At 36.6% G+C, this 16,775-nt stretch overlaps 1 protein-coding gene across 2 annotated transcripts; it reads left to right on the top strand.

Annotated features, from left to right (window-relative positions):
- Positions 1 to 398: 398 nt before the first annotated feature.
- Positions 399 to 16,423, top strand: LOC306856027 (outer dense fiber protein 2-like). Of its 2 annotated transcripts, XM_079394993.1 has the most exons (20): positions 694 to 813; positions 1,663 to 1,782; positions 1,978 to 2,082; positions 2,211 to 2,384; positions 3,058 to 3,245; positions 3,332 to 3,470; positions 3,600 to 3,731; positions 3,830 to 3,904; positions 3,995 to 4,066; positions 4,148 to 4,264; positions 4,425 to 4,610; positions 5,268 to 5,377; positions 5,461 to 5,596; positions 5,750 to 5,860; positions 6,003 to 6,266; positions 6,813 to 6,913; positions 14,286 to 14,448; positions 14,537 to 14,662; positions 14,746 to 14,931; positions 15,034 to 15,923. In XM_079394993.1, the coding sequence occupies exons 1-19, from the start codon at positions 811 to 813 to the stop codon at positions 14,917 to 14,919; spliced, it is 2,496 nt and encodes an 831-aa protein (XP_079251119.1). In that variant the 5' UTR covers positions 694 to 810; the 3' UTR covers positions 14,920 to 14,931; positions 15,034 to 15,923. The 2 variants fall into 2 exon arrangements, with proteins under 2 accessions (XP_079251118.1, XP_079251119.1); XM_079394992.1 differs by having other exon boundaries at positions 399 to 813; positions 14,746 to 16,423.
- Positions 16,424 to 16,775: the final 352 nt, after the last annotated feature.

Raw genomic sequence — 16,775 nt, 5'->3', positions numbered from 1 at the left:
GTTTTAGTGATTATGCAAACAAAAAGTCATTTTATTTGCTGTTTGTTGATTTTTAAGTATGAAACTTGGTGAAGTGATTTATGTTTCGGTACTTTTTGAACATCTCCAGCCCATTTTAACAATACCGTGATAATACTGATAACCGTGATAATTTTGGTCACTATAATCGTGATTAGAAATTTTCATACCGTTACATCCCTAGAAATAAGCATTATTTATACTGTGGAAAACATAATAGTCAACAAACTAGATATTTTATTTTTTATATATTTGACTGTGAAATGTATTTATAATTTTAACTTTAAAATTGATTGGTTTAAACAAACATATTACATTTTTTTTTAAAATAAAAAATATTTATTTATTCATTCTTTGTTGACGCTTTTATTTTGAAAGCTAACACCAAGATTTTTAGGCTTCTTCACGTTCTCACATGTTGCTGTTACGGACGCTGAAACAAAATAATAGCATTTCCACAAATTGTTTATAGTTTCTGGTCGAACAAAGATTATCACTGGAAAGACGTTAAACGGAGATTATAAGCTTTGTTTGTATTCTTAACAACAACTGCAGCTTGGGCCTTTGTTAGGCTTGGTTTCTAAGGACACCGTTGCTATAGACAGCGTACTATATAAAAGGTCGGGCGATTTTCTCCAATCACGATCAAGCACTTGCAACGAAACTTTTGAATCAGCCAATCAAATGAAAGACCGATTACTCACCGGAAGAAAGGAGTTTCGAGACTCTGGGATGGCAAGGAAGCTGAAGTAGTTTTTTTCAGTATCGACGTTTGAATGTTTGTAATTTCGCATGGTAAGATGGTTTGCAAATAAATACGTTTCTCTTTATGTTTTAACCACTTTGAGTTGTAGACATCTTCAAACTATACTTCTACTGATTTATGGACAATTCTGCTCTATTTGCAGCCACTCTGTCTTACTCATGATGTCTGTTTCATTTCTGTTTTGCTCTCTTTGTGTTTATGTGCTAGTTTCTGCTTCCTTAGGAGGTGTATTGCCTATTAGCTTTCAGCTCAGTGTCCTATTTGGCTTTTATTCACTTCTGAATCCATTTGTGATGCAATGGTGGTGTATGGTTATGTACACATAGGTTCTTGCATATAGAAAATTTGATGTCACCTTTACATTAAGCCAGATGTCAGTCGTGATTGTAAGAGGGTCTGTTATGGTGGTCTCGGTTTAGTCTTGAGCACACTGTCCTCTGAAACATGACCTGAAGATGTGTGACCAGTGAAATGATCCTTCAGACATGTGTTCCCTGATCCATAAACAAAGACTGATACTTTACTTGAGTAGTTAGTGTGTAGTTATGACTGGATTTAATTTAAAATACAAAAAAATTAAAAGAAGTGATATAAAATGTAAACGTGTGTACGTTTTTATACTTTTGTATTTATATATTATGCATTTTATTTTATTTGTTAGATCATCAGACATGCGATTTTTAAGAGCAAAAATATTACATGCAACCTACTAATTAATATCAGTGATATAGATCATGTATATTAATTATTATAACAATGCATTAAATGATTTACAGGATTGTATGTGTCTTAGTTAAGTTCTAGCAGTCGTACAATCTGGACGTTTTTAATCAATTAATTTACATAGGCCTATTTATTGATATTAATTTTTTTTGCAGAGAAAATCGACGAGAACAAGCTCTTCTTCCCCACCTCTGCATGTGCATGTGAACGAGACTACGCCTGTGCACGTGCATGTGAAGAAGAGCACAAAATGCAGCCCTACCAAGACAGCCCAGGTATACCATAAGCTTGTAGTCTATGCATAGACACCATCCTCAAAATACACTTAAATATATAATTACAATGATTATTACACAAGAATAAAGAAATGTCTATAGAGGTGTGCAGCTTCAGTTCTTTTAATGCTACTGAGAAATACTCCAAAGTTCCATGAAACCCATCACTCACCATGTATGTCTTTTATGTTCCAGGTTAAAACAAAAAATAGTTTGCATCCTACTGCTAAGGTGAAGACGAGGGTCCCATGGATACCACCTGGCAAGGTCTCAACACGAGAGACCTCATATAAATGGGAGGTCAGTCAAACATTACAGATACATTCCTATTTGTGTTTGTGCACAATTCATGTAAAATATTGCACATTATGCAGAAAAGAAAACCATTTTTGTTGTTTTAGATGTTTTGATATTTATGTATATTTTAGGGGCCATCTCATCGTCTGGAGATAACACCTCCACAGGAGCCAGAACGTTCCCAGTCTCCTCTCCGAATAGAAGATCTCTCCGCAGATGAAGAAGAGGCACTGCATGGACGCATCAATCAGTACGAGAGGAAGATCGACAGCCTTATGACAGAGGTCAGCTCTCTGAAAAGTGAGGTGAGAAATAAGAGATTTGAGAAATTATTCAAAGGCAATATTATTGTCATTCTTTTCTTTCAACAAAATTATATGCCAGAAAATATGCATTCACTAATTAGAAACAAACTGTTTCTATTTAAACACATATACTGTATACGCTATAGTTTTGGGTCTGTAAGATTTTGTTTGTGATTATGATTTTGAGAGAAGTCTCTAATGACAGTGAAGGCTGCATTTATTTGTAAAAAAAAAAATACAGAATATCTTCTATTTTAATATAGTATAAAATGTAAATTATTCCTGTCATGTCAAAGCTGAATTTTCAGCAGCCATTACTTCAGTCTTCAGTGTCACATGATCCTTCAGATATCATTCTAATATGAATCTAATATTTATTATTATCATCAATGTTGAAACCAGTTGTACTGCTTAATATTTTTGTGGAAACCATTACTGTCATGTTTGATCAATTTAATGCATCCTTACTGAATAACTTTGTTAATTTCTTAAGAATGTAGTTTCAAATTTAATTTAAATTTAATTTTTCATTTAAAAATTAAATTATAATAATATAATTATTTTGCACACACACTCATGCACATATATAGTGAATAGAATAGTGTGTTATAATACAGTTAATGTGGTACATATGTGAAATAAATAAAAGTGTGTGTGATATTTGTGTTTGCAGGTAGAACTTCGTAAGAAGGAGCAGCAGCTAGAGCGTCAGTCGGAGAGATTGAGCGCATCACAGCGCGTCATCGCTGAGCAGGAAGAAGAGCTTGCAGAGGTCGCCCGGGAGCTGGAGGCCACAGAGCAGGAGAACTCCCGCCTACGGGAGTCCATGGAAAAAATGATGGAGGGGAATGATTTTGGAAGGTATGATGAAATTGTTGACATTTTAACATTTTGCTATTACGTATAACAAATTTCAAATTCTATTTGAATCATTTCTTCTTGCCTAGATTAGAGAGAGACAGTGTGCAGCCAGACAAAGATGTTCTACTCAGGAAACTGCTGGAAGCAGAGATGGACAGCAGTGCAGCCGCCAAGCAGGTGTCGGCCCTCCGCGAAATAGTCAGCCATATGTCCAGGAGTGCGAGTGTAAGTGTGAGCAAAATACACCTTTCAAAACATTTCTGAGTGGATTTTTTTTGTTGTTGTTGAAAATTTGAAACTAGAATATCTTAAAAAGAGCGAGAAACAGATATGAATAAAAAATCCTTTGTCCAGGAGAAAAAGATGTCAGGATCAGATTCAACGCTCTTGACCCGACAGAAAGAGCTCTTGCTGCAGAAGCTGGAGACTTTTGAGAGCACTAACAGAGCCCTCAGACATCTTCTGAGAGAACAGCATAGTCGAGAGGTACTGCTCTGCACAAATTCAAAGAATATTATTAGACAACTACATTTTATTGCACTTAAAACAGTTAAGCTTTTCTGTACTACTTTGTTTTATAACAGATGGAATCACTAAGACTCTTAGAGCAAAAAGACGTGCTTCTGAAAAAACTTTCTGATGTGGAAGCAGAAAATTCGGTTTGTGTTGAGTTTGCATAAAGCATGTTGCACTGTAAACAGGTGTTTTTATTTATTTTTTATAACAATTAACTCCTTTCTGTATTCCAGCGTATTCTTGTTAAGCTTCAGGACAAAGACAGAGAGATTAACCAGCTCACTTCCTTGTTAGAAAGCGAAAAGGTAAACTGTATTTTTAAGCATGTTTTTCAGACACGACTTTGACAATTATTTGTGAACCTTTATCAATCCCCATTTTAACAGGACAGTGCAAAGACCACCACTGAACTGTCCAAAGTCTTGGAGTCCACTCGAGCACATCTGCAGGGTCAATTACGCAATAAAGAGGCAGAAAATAACCGTCTCAATGTTCAGATCAGGGTAATGCATACAGCATTGGCTTACAACTTAATGGTTTTCAAGCAGCATGTTCCACTGTCATTTTATAGTGTTTATTCTACAAGATATGTCTAGTTAATAGCTAAATAACTTGATATAATAAAGCATATATGGTATATGAAAGAGTGTTAATTTGGTTCAGAATCTAGAGCGATCCATCAGCCAGCAGCAGGGAGAGGTAGAACACCTGCAGAATCAGTTGCGTGACCTCAGACAGCAGGCAGAGGCTGATAAGGAGGCCTTGAAAAAAGCCACACGGGCACAGAAACAGCGGGCACAGCGCAGTGAAGACACTGTGGGACAGCTAAGTGCCCAGCTCTTGGAGATAGTGAGTTGAATGAGCTTACTGTGTACTGCTTACACAGATTCTTAAATTAACAGTTTGCTACAATAAATGTTTCTAGCAGTAGTATGCTGTTAAAAAAAAGCACAGTAATTTGCATCTCATATCAATTCTTGTTAATTCTCTGGACTCTGGAAATGGAAGGCTTACTATATAAGTAATGTTCAGAAATTTGGGGACAGTAAGTTTTATTCAGCAAGAATGCATTAAATTGATCAAAAGTTACAGTAAAGAAATTTTTTTTTACATTTCAAATAAATTCTGTTCTTTTGAACTTTCTATTAATCTACAAATCCTGAAAAATGTCATGGGTTATATAAAAATATGAAGCAGCACAGCTGTTTTTAACATTGATAATATGAAATGTTTCTTGAGCAAATCAGCGTATTAGTATAATTTCTGAAGGATCATGTGACACTGAAGACTGGAGTAATGATGCTGAAAATTCAGCTTTGCCATTTTGCATTTGACAATATAATAAAATAGAAACACTTATTTTAGATTTGTATTAATATTTTACAGAAATGTAATTGTTTTTACTGCATTTACTATCAAATAAATGCAGCCTTTGTGAGCAAAAAATTAAATTGTGTCTTTTTCCATGCCAGTTTATGATATAAAAAGATAAAATGATCTTCATAGGAAGCACAGTTGTCAGATGCTGTGTCAGCCGCAGAGAACTGGAGCAGTCGCCACACAAAAGAGATGAAGGAAAAAGGACAGCTAGAGATGGAGATCACATTGTTGAACAGGTCAGCGGTGATTTGTGTCTTATGTATGATAATGCAAATCATAATTCTGAATTAATGCAAACCATTCTTGTGTGTTCTTTTAGCCGTATTACAGACCTTACAGAACAGTCGCATGGCCAGGAGGAGAAAGCCCGAACAGAGAGAGATGGCCTTTTAGATCGCCTTCATGAACTCAATACAGAGAGCACTACTATACGCCTGGAGAACCAGAGCCTTAAGGTTTGTCTGTTTGCAGTTGTACTGTCCAAATCACCAATTTGTGCTTTTTTACAATTTACAACAGTCTCATTTTATCCATAATCCCTCCATATGCCTTTATAATAAATATGATAAATGAATACAAATGAAAGCTAAATTGTTGTGCTTGTGTAGGCCACTTTGTCCGCCTTGGAAGAGAAGTTGACGTTGTCCCAGTCTGAGGTCCAGCAGGTCAAAGTTTCAGTGAAACAGTATGAGAGCTTGGTAGACAGCTATAAAGCCCAGGTGTGATCATAATACTCTAACCTACGATTATGAATTCCATATGCTACTCTTCTGGACCCAAGTTTGGAATTATGTTTTTGAAAGAAATCTCTTATGCTCACCAACGTTTTAGGACTTTTTTGTTTCTCATCTTTAAACATAGGTTCAGAAGACCCGTGCCGAAGCAGATGAGTACTCTGCACATCTGCAGGAGGCTGAAACTGAAGCCCAGGTTGTAAGAGACGAGCTAGACCAGGAGATCCAGAAGGTCAGGAAGCAGCTTCAATGTCGTTTGGCAGAGCTGGAGCCACTTCCTGAAGCTCTGAGACATGCTGAACTCCAGTTGCAGGAAGCTCATGAGAAAGAGCGCTTGCAAGAGAGAAGAAACACAGAGCTTGGCACCTCCCTCACAGAGCTACGCATAAAGGTGTGTTTAAGTATAAGTCCTTGAAATTGGTTTGCATTTAATGTTAAAAACAACACAGCCAGTTGTTTCATGAAGAAATGCCTTAACAGAAAAAGCTCTTAATAGTGTTAACAACGCTACTGTGAACATGTGACTGCCAACATTTACCATATCAATGGCTATTCAATATTCAGCAACTTGGCAGGGCTGTTGTGTCTTATTTCATATGCAGATAGGTTAGCCATTCCTAACAAAGGTTGTACAATTTACATACAGAAGTATTAAAGAGACTTTAGCAAGAAGAGGGTCAGTGTTAAAGAACAGAGTGGAAAATCTAAATAATGAAGTTTATGTTGCAAGAAACTTTGACTATGAACATAAGTGGGGTAAAATAAGATTTTAAGAAAGGGTATAATATGTCCAATTTGAGTTAATTATGGATTTTTATTGTATTTTCCAATTAAAACAACAACTAACACAAACTGTAAAAGGCCGTTTTATTTTTACTGATCTCCAGTAGTACATTTTATTGATAGAATTTTATTTGTTTTGGTGGTTTGTGTTTAGGCGGAGCAACAGGGAAGTCTGGCAGAAATGTTGAGACACAAGAACATGTTGCTGCAAGAAGAAAACAAGCAGCTTCAGCACAAAGTAGAGGGCGTTGAACGGTCTGTCACTTTGTCCAGTTATAACTCCCAATTTTTCTGTTATTCATTTTAATGTGTTTTATGATTTATAGGGATAGTTCACCCAAAAATGAAAATTGTCAACATTTTCTCATGTCGTTCCAAAACTTCTTCCGTGGTACATAAGATATTTCGGCATGAAATCAAAAATGAAATTCTTATTTTTTAATGGAATACTGTAGTGTTTATTATAAATAATTTATCCGTGCACTTCATTGTTTTAAAAAAAATTATGTGCCTTTGTAATCTTTAATCAAAAATGTTAACCTCCCCTCCCCCTCAAAAAGACTCATCTTCTCTTCCGGTCACGAGCGATGGCGCAAGGGCAGAGCTAGTGACGTAAGGGTAAACGACAGGGGGAAAAGCAGAAGCTGATGCTTCACTTTATAGAAATCAACGCATTGACCAGTGCTGACATGAGCCATGGGGGAGTACACTACCCTTAAAAATTGAAAGGATATTACCACAACTTGTTTTTTTTTTTTGTTTTTTTTTTTATATAAATATGACTTAACCTGATGGTGGACGTGCTTGGTCATTCAGGTAGTCTCTCTCTCTCGCGCGCGCATGGCATGTTTTGTGCCGTTGATCGTCTTCATGACCATCATCCTTAATAAATAGAAAAAATTCTTCCCCCACAACTAACTGCAAACTGGCATTCAGATCTGCCTCCATATTGTTAGCAACGCCTTAACTTCCAATGATCCAATCAATTCTCGAAGGACGAAATCAAGTCCCGCCCTCTCATTTCAGATGCCGTTTTACTCGGATAGACGTCACAGTAGAGAAAAAAAGACAATCGCTACTTCCGTTTCATGCTGACTTTAAGAAATGTTGCTTGGTTCCTAACTTTTTTTGAACAGGGTTTCTGCTGGTCTTAAAAACATCTTAAATCAGAGCAGAATTTATAAAGTCAGGGCGTTAAATATTGCATGCATTGCTTAAAGGTGGGGTAAGCGATTTCTGGATGCCAATAGTGTGTTCGACATCATGCAGCGCCGCACAGACCTATCGGCGAGAGTAGCCGCTTGCAGTCGGGGGTGGAATTGAAAGTGGAGACGTGAAGTCGGACACTTTCTGCTCCCGGTAGTGATGCTGTCACGGTGTTTGCATACTCTTATTACAGATGAAGTGAATAACATGCAATATTTGTCAAATGCACAGACGTTTCAGAAATGTTTTCATGAGCAACAGAAACACTTTTTCTATACTGCTTAATACAGGGCCATCTGTTCAACATAAACATATACTATTTAAATACCAATGAAGTGGGGGTATATTTGATTTTATCAGTGTTTTTTATTAAATGTGACTCAATGTAACATTGCGACTATACAGTAAAAAAGCTTTTACTGTTCTAAAAACAGATTTGTGAGCGGTATTGGATTTGAAGTTGTTAGAAACACACGTCATTGTTGTCATGTGGTGAATTTGGCCAATCGTGAAACAGCTGTGTCGTCATCAGCACAACCTGATTAGTTCTGTGAAACAAAGCAAAACCAATGTTACACCGTGTCTACACTGGACGTGAGCGTCGCGAAAAAATACTATAGAAGTCATTATAATCAGTGGCGCTGTCTACACTGGATGCTCCAATCGCAGGCCTTCCGCTCCTTGTGTTCTCTCCAGCACTGGAAAGCTGATCCGATATTTACACGGGTCAGCTCAGCTGTTCACTGAACGCTCTCTCCTCCACATCATGAGTAGACACGCCCCTTACTCAGGGTTCCCACGCTTCTTGAAAGTACTTGAATTTCAGACATATGGATTCAAGGCCTGGAAAGTACTTGAAAACAAACAGGTCCTTGAAAGTGCTTGAATAAAATTTGAAATAAATTTGACTCGCGCTGAATTTCTTACCATTACCTCCCGGCGTTCCCACAACGTGTGTGTCCCGCAAACATTCTAATATTGCATATAATTTTCACACATCAGGGAGCCTCTATCAATATGCGGGGTATTTAAATATGCAAATCTCGCGGTAGCGGGAGGTTTTACCTTTACCGCGAGATTTGCGTCCCGCAGGATCCCAATCAATGTATAGCGTATGAACCTATGGAGAAGCAGTGCTAATTAACAGGCCCAATGCCAGGAAAGTGCAAATTCAATGATTCTTGGCTCAGTATTGACCTATATAAGAACTGGCTACTGAAAGTTTCAACGGATGTACATTTAGCAAGATGTACAATTTGCAAGAAAAAGGTCAAATTGGATTGCATGGGAGAGTCGGCTGAAGAGCCACGCAAAATGCAGAGGACATCAACAGGCAATGAAGAGTCAAGCGAACGGTAAATATGATCTCATTAGGGATGTAACGATTACCGGTTTGACGATAAATCATGATAAAATTACCCGCGGTTAGTATTACCGTTTCATATTTTAATTATCATTAAAACCGTATTCGATTACCGTGATTTAAACAACTCGCGATAAATAAATACTGTCCAGCATAAAGCAGAGTTTTCAGTAACAGTCTCACGAGCGCACAGCAGCACAGTAGTTTCGTTCTGAGTGAAAATAGGGCGGAAAAGCTGGGAGGTTTTAAAAGAGTGCTTAGGGAATTATACAAATTAATATATCAATGAATTAATCATATGAATGTACCTCTGAAGGATCTGACTGTCTTCAGAAACAATTCGATGGCATTTTGTTTTCATCTTCGCTCCATGTAATACCTAAAGGAAGTGTTCGCGGAGTTCACAGGAATCAGCTGTAATTCAGCTTTTCCATATAAAGCGCCACCTGCTGTCAGAGACTGGATTTACAGACACTTATTTACATTCAGCCTGTGTGCAGTTTCTGTCTGGCCAAAAAATTGACCAAATTTGCATGACCTGCTGTAAATTTTAACCGGTTGATGAAAAACAAACTTATGTACATTTAAACAATTCAGATATGCTATATTGAATTATTTATGGAGCAGATAAAATACATATAATCATTTATTAATTATTTTAATTTAACCCTTTTCTTTAAAGGCTGAAATGTGTGGTCTACCTTTTATGTTAAACTTTTTCAAAGCTTTATTTGAACATTTACATTATTTATTTGAACATGCTATTAAACTGGTGTCAGTCAAATTGTCATTTAAAATCCAGACCTCACTGGTAATGTTATTGTTTTAGTGATTATGCAAACAAAAAGTCATTTTATTTGCTGTTTGTTGATTTTTAAGTATGAAACTTGGTGAAGTGATTTATGTTTCGGTACTTTTTGAACATCTCCAGCCCATTTTAACAATACCGTGATAATACTGATAACCGTGATAATTTTGGTCACTATAATCGTGATTAGAAATTTTCATACCGTTACATCCCTAGATCTCATACAGATCAATATACAGTTTAATATTATGTTAGCGTGACTTTAATGTCTTTAATGCATTTACTAAGCGTTTACTTTTATAAATGTTTTCTACATGTGTGCAAATGTGTGCATTTATTTATTTATAGTTTTTTTTTTTTTTTTTAGTATCTCGAACTTTCCCGAACAGCGTTTTGTACTCGGCAACTTTCCCGAACGGTTTTGTACTACCATTGATTATACTAGATAAAAGTTGCAGTTGTTTTTTTTTTGTTTTTTTTTGCTAATTACCTTTTCCATCTCTTCACTCAGTTGCAAAATTTATTCATAATATTATCTCTATATATTAATGTTTTTAATCAAGTAATGATTTAAAAAAGGGAAAACTAAAACTAGTGTGAAATAATTGATAAAAGTAGGGATAAGAAAGCTGCAAACTCTCATTCCCGCTTGCTTACTCTCTCGTACATTCTGTCAGCCCTCTTTGCTCATAATTGTTTTTTTTTTTAATCATATGCTCCTTAAATTTTTGATTTAGTTCAGTTGTAAGTATATGCATTAATGTTACTGCAGTATTGATGGACACAGGTAAAGAAGGGCTCTAATACTGTTTAGAATGGCAGTAACAAATCTTCCTTTAGTGTCTTTCTTGTTTTCTTTGGAAAGTATTATAGTTGAATTATTGTTCCAAATGCATTTTGACTAATAACCTTTACATTAAAAAAAAGTGTTTAATTGTCGGGTGACAACAAGTAGACTAGAGTGCTCATACATTGAGTTAGTTCCAGCATCTATTCATTATAGAACGGTTCCATGTAGAGTTCAAAAGCACTCATATGTTGTTGGGTTTTTTTTTCACCGCTATAAATATTCAACAGTTTATGCCAGTGCAACAACCTACCACAATAACCTCAACACTTGGGACACAGAGACAATCGTAAATTATCAGCGTCACAAAGGAGGCAACCATGAAGGCAGAAATATTGTGGACACAGTCACATTATTCATATCATTCCAGTGAATAAACACGTGAGTTTAATTTCTTAATCACAAAGTAGTGTTCATAAACCTCTTCAGAAAGTCTTAATTATAAAGTAAAAGGTAATATGTTGTGTTTCTTGTTAACTGTAGTGATAACAAAAGCAAATCAAAGGTTTGATTTTTATTCATTTATTTTTTTATAATTTGTTTATTTATTCAGGAGAGATAATAGTTTTTATTTCATTTCTACAGGTCAGCTTTTCTCTGCAAAGTTCCCTGACAGTGACATTGCAAAGAACTTTTCATGTGGCCAGACAAAGTGCGCCTACATATGCGCTTATGGTTTAGCTCCCCATTTTAAAGGTCTTCTCACAAACAAACTCAAATCTGGAGATGAGAACTATGTGTTGCTCTTCGATGAGTCTCTCAACCGCATGACACAATCAAAACAGTGCGACTTTCATGTCCAATTTTGGAATGGTGATCAGGTTCAGACACAATTTTTGGATACAGAATTCATGGGGCATGCCAGAGCAGATGATCTCAAATTGGCCTTCGAGAAAGGCACTGAGGCATTGCCAAAGAAAAGCATGTTGCAAATATCCATGGATGGACCAAATGTTAATTGGTCCTTTTACAAGAAGGTCGAACAGTCCCTTGCAGATGAATATGGATTGAACCTCTTGAATTTGGGCAGTTGTGGTCTGCATATTGTGAATGGGGCATTTCAGAAAGGACTTTCATCAACAGGTTGGAGGGTCGATGGTTTTCTGCCATATACCAGCTCCTACATGATTGTCCTGCCCGTCGAGAGGAATATATTAAAGTCACTGATGCACAAGGTGGTTTTCTTCCACTGTCATTCTGCCCAACAAGATGGGTAGAAAACACTCCTGTCTTGGAGAGAGCATTGCAGATCTTGCCAAAATTGGCCACATATGTGAGTGCTGTTGGAGAGAAAAGAACACCAAATCCTGACACCAAGTCATTTCATGAAGTCTGTCAAGCACTGAAGAATCCTCTGCTGGAAGCGCAGATAAATTTTGCTTTATCTGTTAGTAAGACTGCCACCCCATTTCTGACAAAGTACCAGACAGATAAACCAATGGTCCCATTTCTAGCTGCAGATCTTCACAAGATGTTGAAGAATCTAATGTGTAGATTCATAAAACCAGAGGTCATGCAGGAAGCCAAATCTGTGAAAAATCTCCTGGATGTTGACATTAAATTGCCAGAAAATTATATGGACTGCTCAAATGTCGACCTTGGGTATGTCACCAACAGAATCCTAAAGGAGTTGAGGGTAAAGCAAAAGGTTGGCGCAAGCACCCTCATGAATTTCAGGCGGTCCTGCAGAGATGGTCTAGTTGCTATGGTTGACACACTTCAACAGAAGTCTCCCCTGAAATGCATCTTGGTGAAAAATATGGGCTTCTTGGATCCTGTGAAGATGGCAGATGAAAATGAGACCGAACAGTTGAAGGGCATGCTAAGAAGAACCCTTGCCTATCTGGTAGATCAAGGAAGGATCAATGAGCAGGACTGTGATTAAATTATTCTACAGTATGCACATTTCATTGATGGTGTTGTGCAAAAAAAACATTCTGCATTTGCTGACTTCAACCCACTTTGCGATCGAGTAGACACTCTCCTGCACAGCTATATGTCCAAAGAAAAGGAATTACAGAAACTCTGGAAAATGTGCCGTCAACTCCTGCTGCTGTCTCATGGTCAAGGGACAGTTGAGAAGCGGTTCTCTGTCAACCGAAAGATTGAAGTGGAGAACCTTGTAGAGGATACATACAGAGCTCAGAGAATGATTGTCAATCACCTCTGGGTTGTAGGAGGAATTGAAAATGTGGCAGTTGACAAATAACTGCTACTATCTGTATCGTGTGCAAGACAGAGATACTTAGCCAGCTTGGAGGAGAAGAAAAAGAGAGAAGAAACACAAGCAAAGAATCAAAAAAGAAAAGCACTGTTTGAAGAAATTGAGGAGCTTCAATCAAAGAAAAAAAGGCTGGAGAGTGACATGCAGGCTTTTGTTGAATCAGCTGACAAATATGCTTTGAAGGCTGAAAGTACAGGGCAAGTTACTCTGATAGCAAAATCAATCTCCCTGCGACATGGAGCTAAGGAGAAAAAAGTAGAACTTGAAAAATTGGAAAAACAGCTTAGTGAAAAGCGTTTACAGTTTAAAGGCAAATAGAAAGTCCTATTTTTCCTTTTTTTTTTTTTTTTTTTTTTTTTTCAGATTTGCACATGTACAAGGTTTAAAATGTTCATGAAATATTTTCCAAAAATATTGAGGTTTTGAGAAGCTGCGTGTTTGAGCAGCTGCATCCCTCTAGGTCAAAGATGAAAAAATGGGATTTACTGTATAATAAAAAGTGATTTACAAAATAATTTTGACTTCAGTTTATTTATTAATGAGTAACGTCTCTATTGAGTGAATGTGCAAATGTTTAATGTTAACAGGTTTTACCATGTTATTACAACATTTAACAGCTTACTAATTTAAAAAATTTAGAAATTCTTAATTTTAAAACTCTTCAATTTAAATCTTGTACAAGAACTACAGCAAAAAAACTATTTGAATTAACTGCATTTGAATATTTCCAGTATTGAATTCAGTGGACTTCATTAAAGTCCTTTGAACACAACTGTTTAAAACGGTCTAAATTTATGAAACCTACACATTCAAAACATCATTATTACACTGACATTTTTTAAAATATAAATATTAAGTGCAAGTAAAATGTTAAGTACAGTAAGGACTTTCACGACGCTACATATACTGGGGGCGTGAATTTCAATGGTGCTTAATTTAAAATAAATGGTGCTTTAAAAAGTCCTTGAATCTGGTGATCATGAAAGAGTGGGAACCCTGCATACTGCTGATGGCTACAAGTTTGTTTTGGTACTCGGCCCCGACTCGGTTTTCTAAAGCGTTTTTGAACAATTACATACCCCACCTTTAAAATAATCATACATGTTTGGAATGACATGAGGGTCAGTAAATGATAGTGTTTTTAATTTTGGGTTTCATTTTATCTTCTGTTGTCAACAGGAAGCTAGAGGAGGCTAACTCCCAAAATCGAGACCTCATCCAGGTAATTTCAAAACGTGAAGAAACAATTCATAGCAACCAGGTGCGTCTGGAAGAAAAATCTCGAGAGTGCAGTATTCTGACTCGACAGCTGGAGGAGGCCCTGGACGATGCTCGTCGCCAGGTCTGTACCACTACATCTTTAAAAACGCATGGATTCAATAATTTGCATTGCTCAGTTTTTTTATTGAAGATACCCTGTTGATTAACAGGTTACCCAGACCAGGGAGCGAGCAGCCTCTAAAGAGCGTGTTACACAGTCCAAAATTGTTGACCTAGAAACTCAACTAAGCAGAACAACAACTGAGCTTAACCAGTTACGACGAGCCAAAGAGGAGGTCATTGAAATTTCTCCATATGTGAATTTCTGTTAGGTATTTTTGTAAAAAAATTGTCAAAACACCCATAACTTTTTTTACAGGCTGAGCGGAGGTACCAGAGCCGCTTACAAGATGTCAAGGACAGACTGGAGCAGTCCGACAGCACAAACCGCAGCCTCCAGAACTATGTGCAGTTCCTCAAATCTTCTTACGTCAATGTGTTTGGAGATCCTGCGCTCACTGGATCCTCGTTCCGCACACCTTCACCAATCTGAAAACTCTTTCAGGTGTCTTTTTAGACTTCCTTTACATGGACATACATGTATTCATCTAATTGTCACTATTGATGACCTCTTGACTTTGCTGTGCTTTGTTCTTTACTCTTGAAGGATTATTTATTTTACATGGTCATTGTACGTGCTACTGGTGAGTAACAAGAAAGATCTCTTTTTAGTATTTCTTATCCATCCTAGAATGAGAATTCTGGTCTTATAGACCAATTCTTGTGTCATTTTGCCCTGTCTCAAGGAGGCCGTTATGCAAAAAAGAGAGTTCAAGATATTATCTACTTGCAAAACTTTTCTTCTTTAATTTACATATCAAAAATGAAGGTTGTACTGCGCTTACATTAATTTGGATAGTCTTTTTTGAGCTTTTGCTTGTATCTGGTTTTAAAACGCACTTTGTTTGTAGTTGCAGTATATGATTGTCAGTTTAAATAATATAAGTATATACAGTATGATGATGATTGTATAAAGTACAGTAAGAGTTTGCAATTCATAATTAATCTCTTATATCCGTAAAATACCATTTAAAACATCACAATCACCTGTTTAAATTTGTATTAGCTTAATACTCAATTTGGTTTAAGAGACAAAATGACAACAAACTCAGGATTTATCATTTTATTTTTCAGCCAAAGTTGTTTTTAATTATAGCAGGGCCATTATGTGAATATATCTATATCATAACAGTGCAGAAAGCATCTTTTTATTGTTGTCAGTAGGCTGAGAGCATAGAATTCCAGTAATAAAATGTCTATTGGTGCTATACATTTACATTACTGTAACTATTCATCTTTTATGGTTAAAGTTATACTTCCACTTTTTTGTATTTTACTTATCTCATGACCTGTCTTGTGAAATATCCAAAGAGTACTGTTTCACTGTTGCTTATATGAAATGCAATAGTACATGTATTTTTTAATTGGTAAGAATATTTAGTTTACATATAAAGTGTATAATATGTACTTAAGTGTATTAAATTATTTTCAAAACTGCTATGTGCTTCAGTTTGCAAAGAAAGGCCATTTCTCCATTTAATCCTCAATGTCAAAATGTGTTTCAGTCCAAATTATTATTTTTAGGTGTAGATGTTTTTCTTGATGCAGGTATTGACCCCCTTTGTTTCATTGCTCTGATTGCGCTCTGCAAAACTATTGCTCGCTTCTGCCATTGTGTTGCTTTCCGTCACTCCTCCGCTAGATTCTTTTTGTACTCTTTTATCTGAAGCTGAGCAGCTGGTAATTTCTTTCTGTGGTCTGCAGACGTTTATAACAGTCGCAGCAGGATGATCTGGATGAGTCAGTGGACTCAGTAGGTGCTCCTTAGTGTGGAGGGAGATTTTCAATGTCCTTTAGCATCCGATTCTGAAACACAAAACGTTTTAGCGTTTTGAAATATAATTGTTTATGGTTTGTTAAAATCTTCTGTTGAAGGTTCTGTGTGAATAAAATAATGAAGGCTCTAATGATTACTCTAATAAACCTATAGTAATTTTAAGTCTGTCTTAGATTGTGTGAAATTAAATACAGTCGGAATCGCTTCTGAGTGTAAACGCGCTGATTCAGATTCAAAGCAATCCGGAGTGAAATGAGCAGAGGACAGAGACGAGGATTCAGATGGAGTCCATTCCACGTCCTTCCCCATATTCACTATCCAGTGGTGACAATGTTCCTCTTTTAAAGGGAATCTGAGAGAAACGAGATAATCAGTAACTGAACGGTTTTGTTTTACCATTAAACGCCAAACTGATCACAAACTTACTTGTAGAATGAGACACCGTGGATATTCTCGTCTGGAAATCCGCAGAAATTGCACGATTGCATCTCTTTAGCTCTGTTTACAGACCT

This window comes from Barbus barbus, assembly GCF_936440315.1.
Source record: "Barbus barbus genome assembly, chromosome: 36".
Classification (NCBI taxonomy): domain Eukaryota; kingdom Metazoa; phylum Chordata; class Actinopteri; order Cypriniformes; family Cyprinidae; genus Barbus; species Barbus barbus.
The sequence above is the reverse complement of the archived record's forward strand: the minus strand, read 5'-3'. Positions and strand labels throughout refer to the sequence as shown.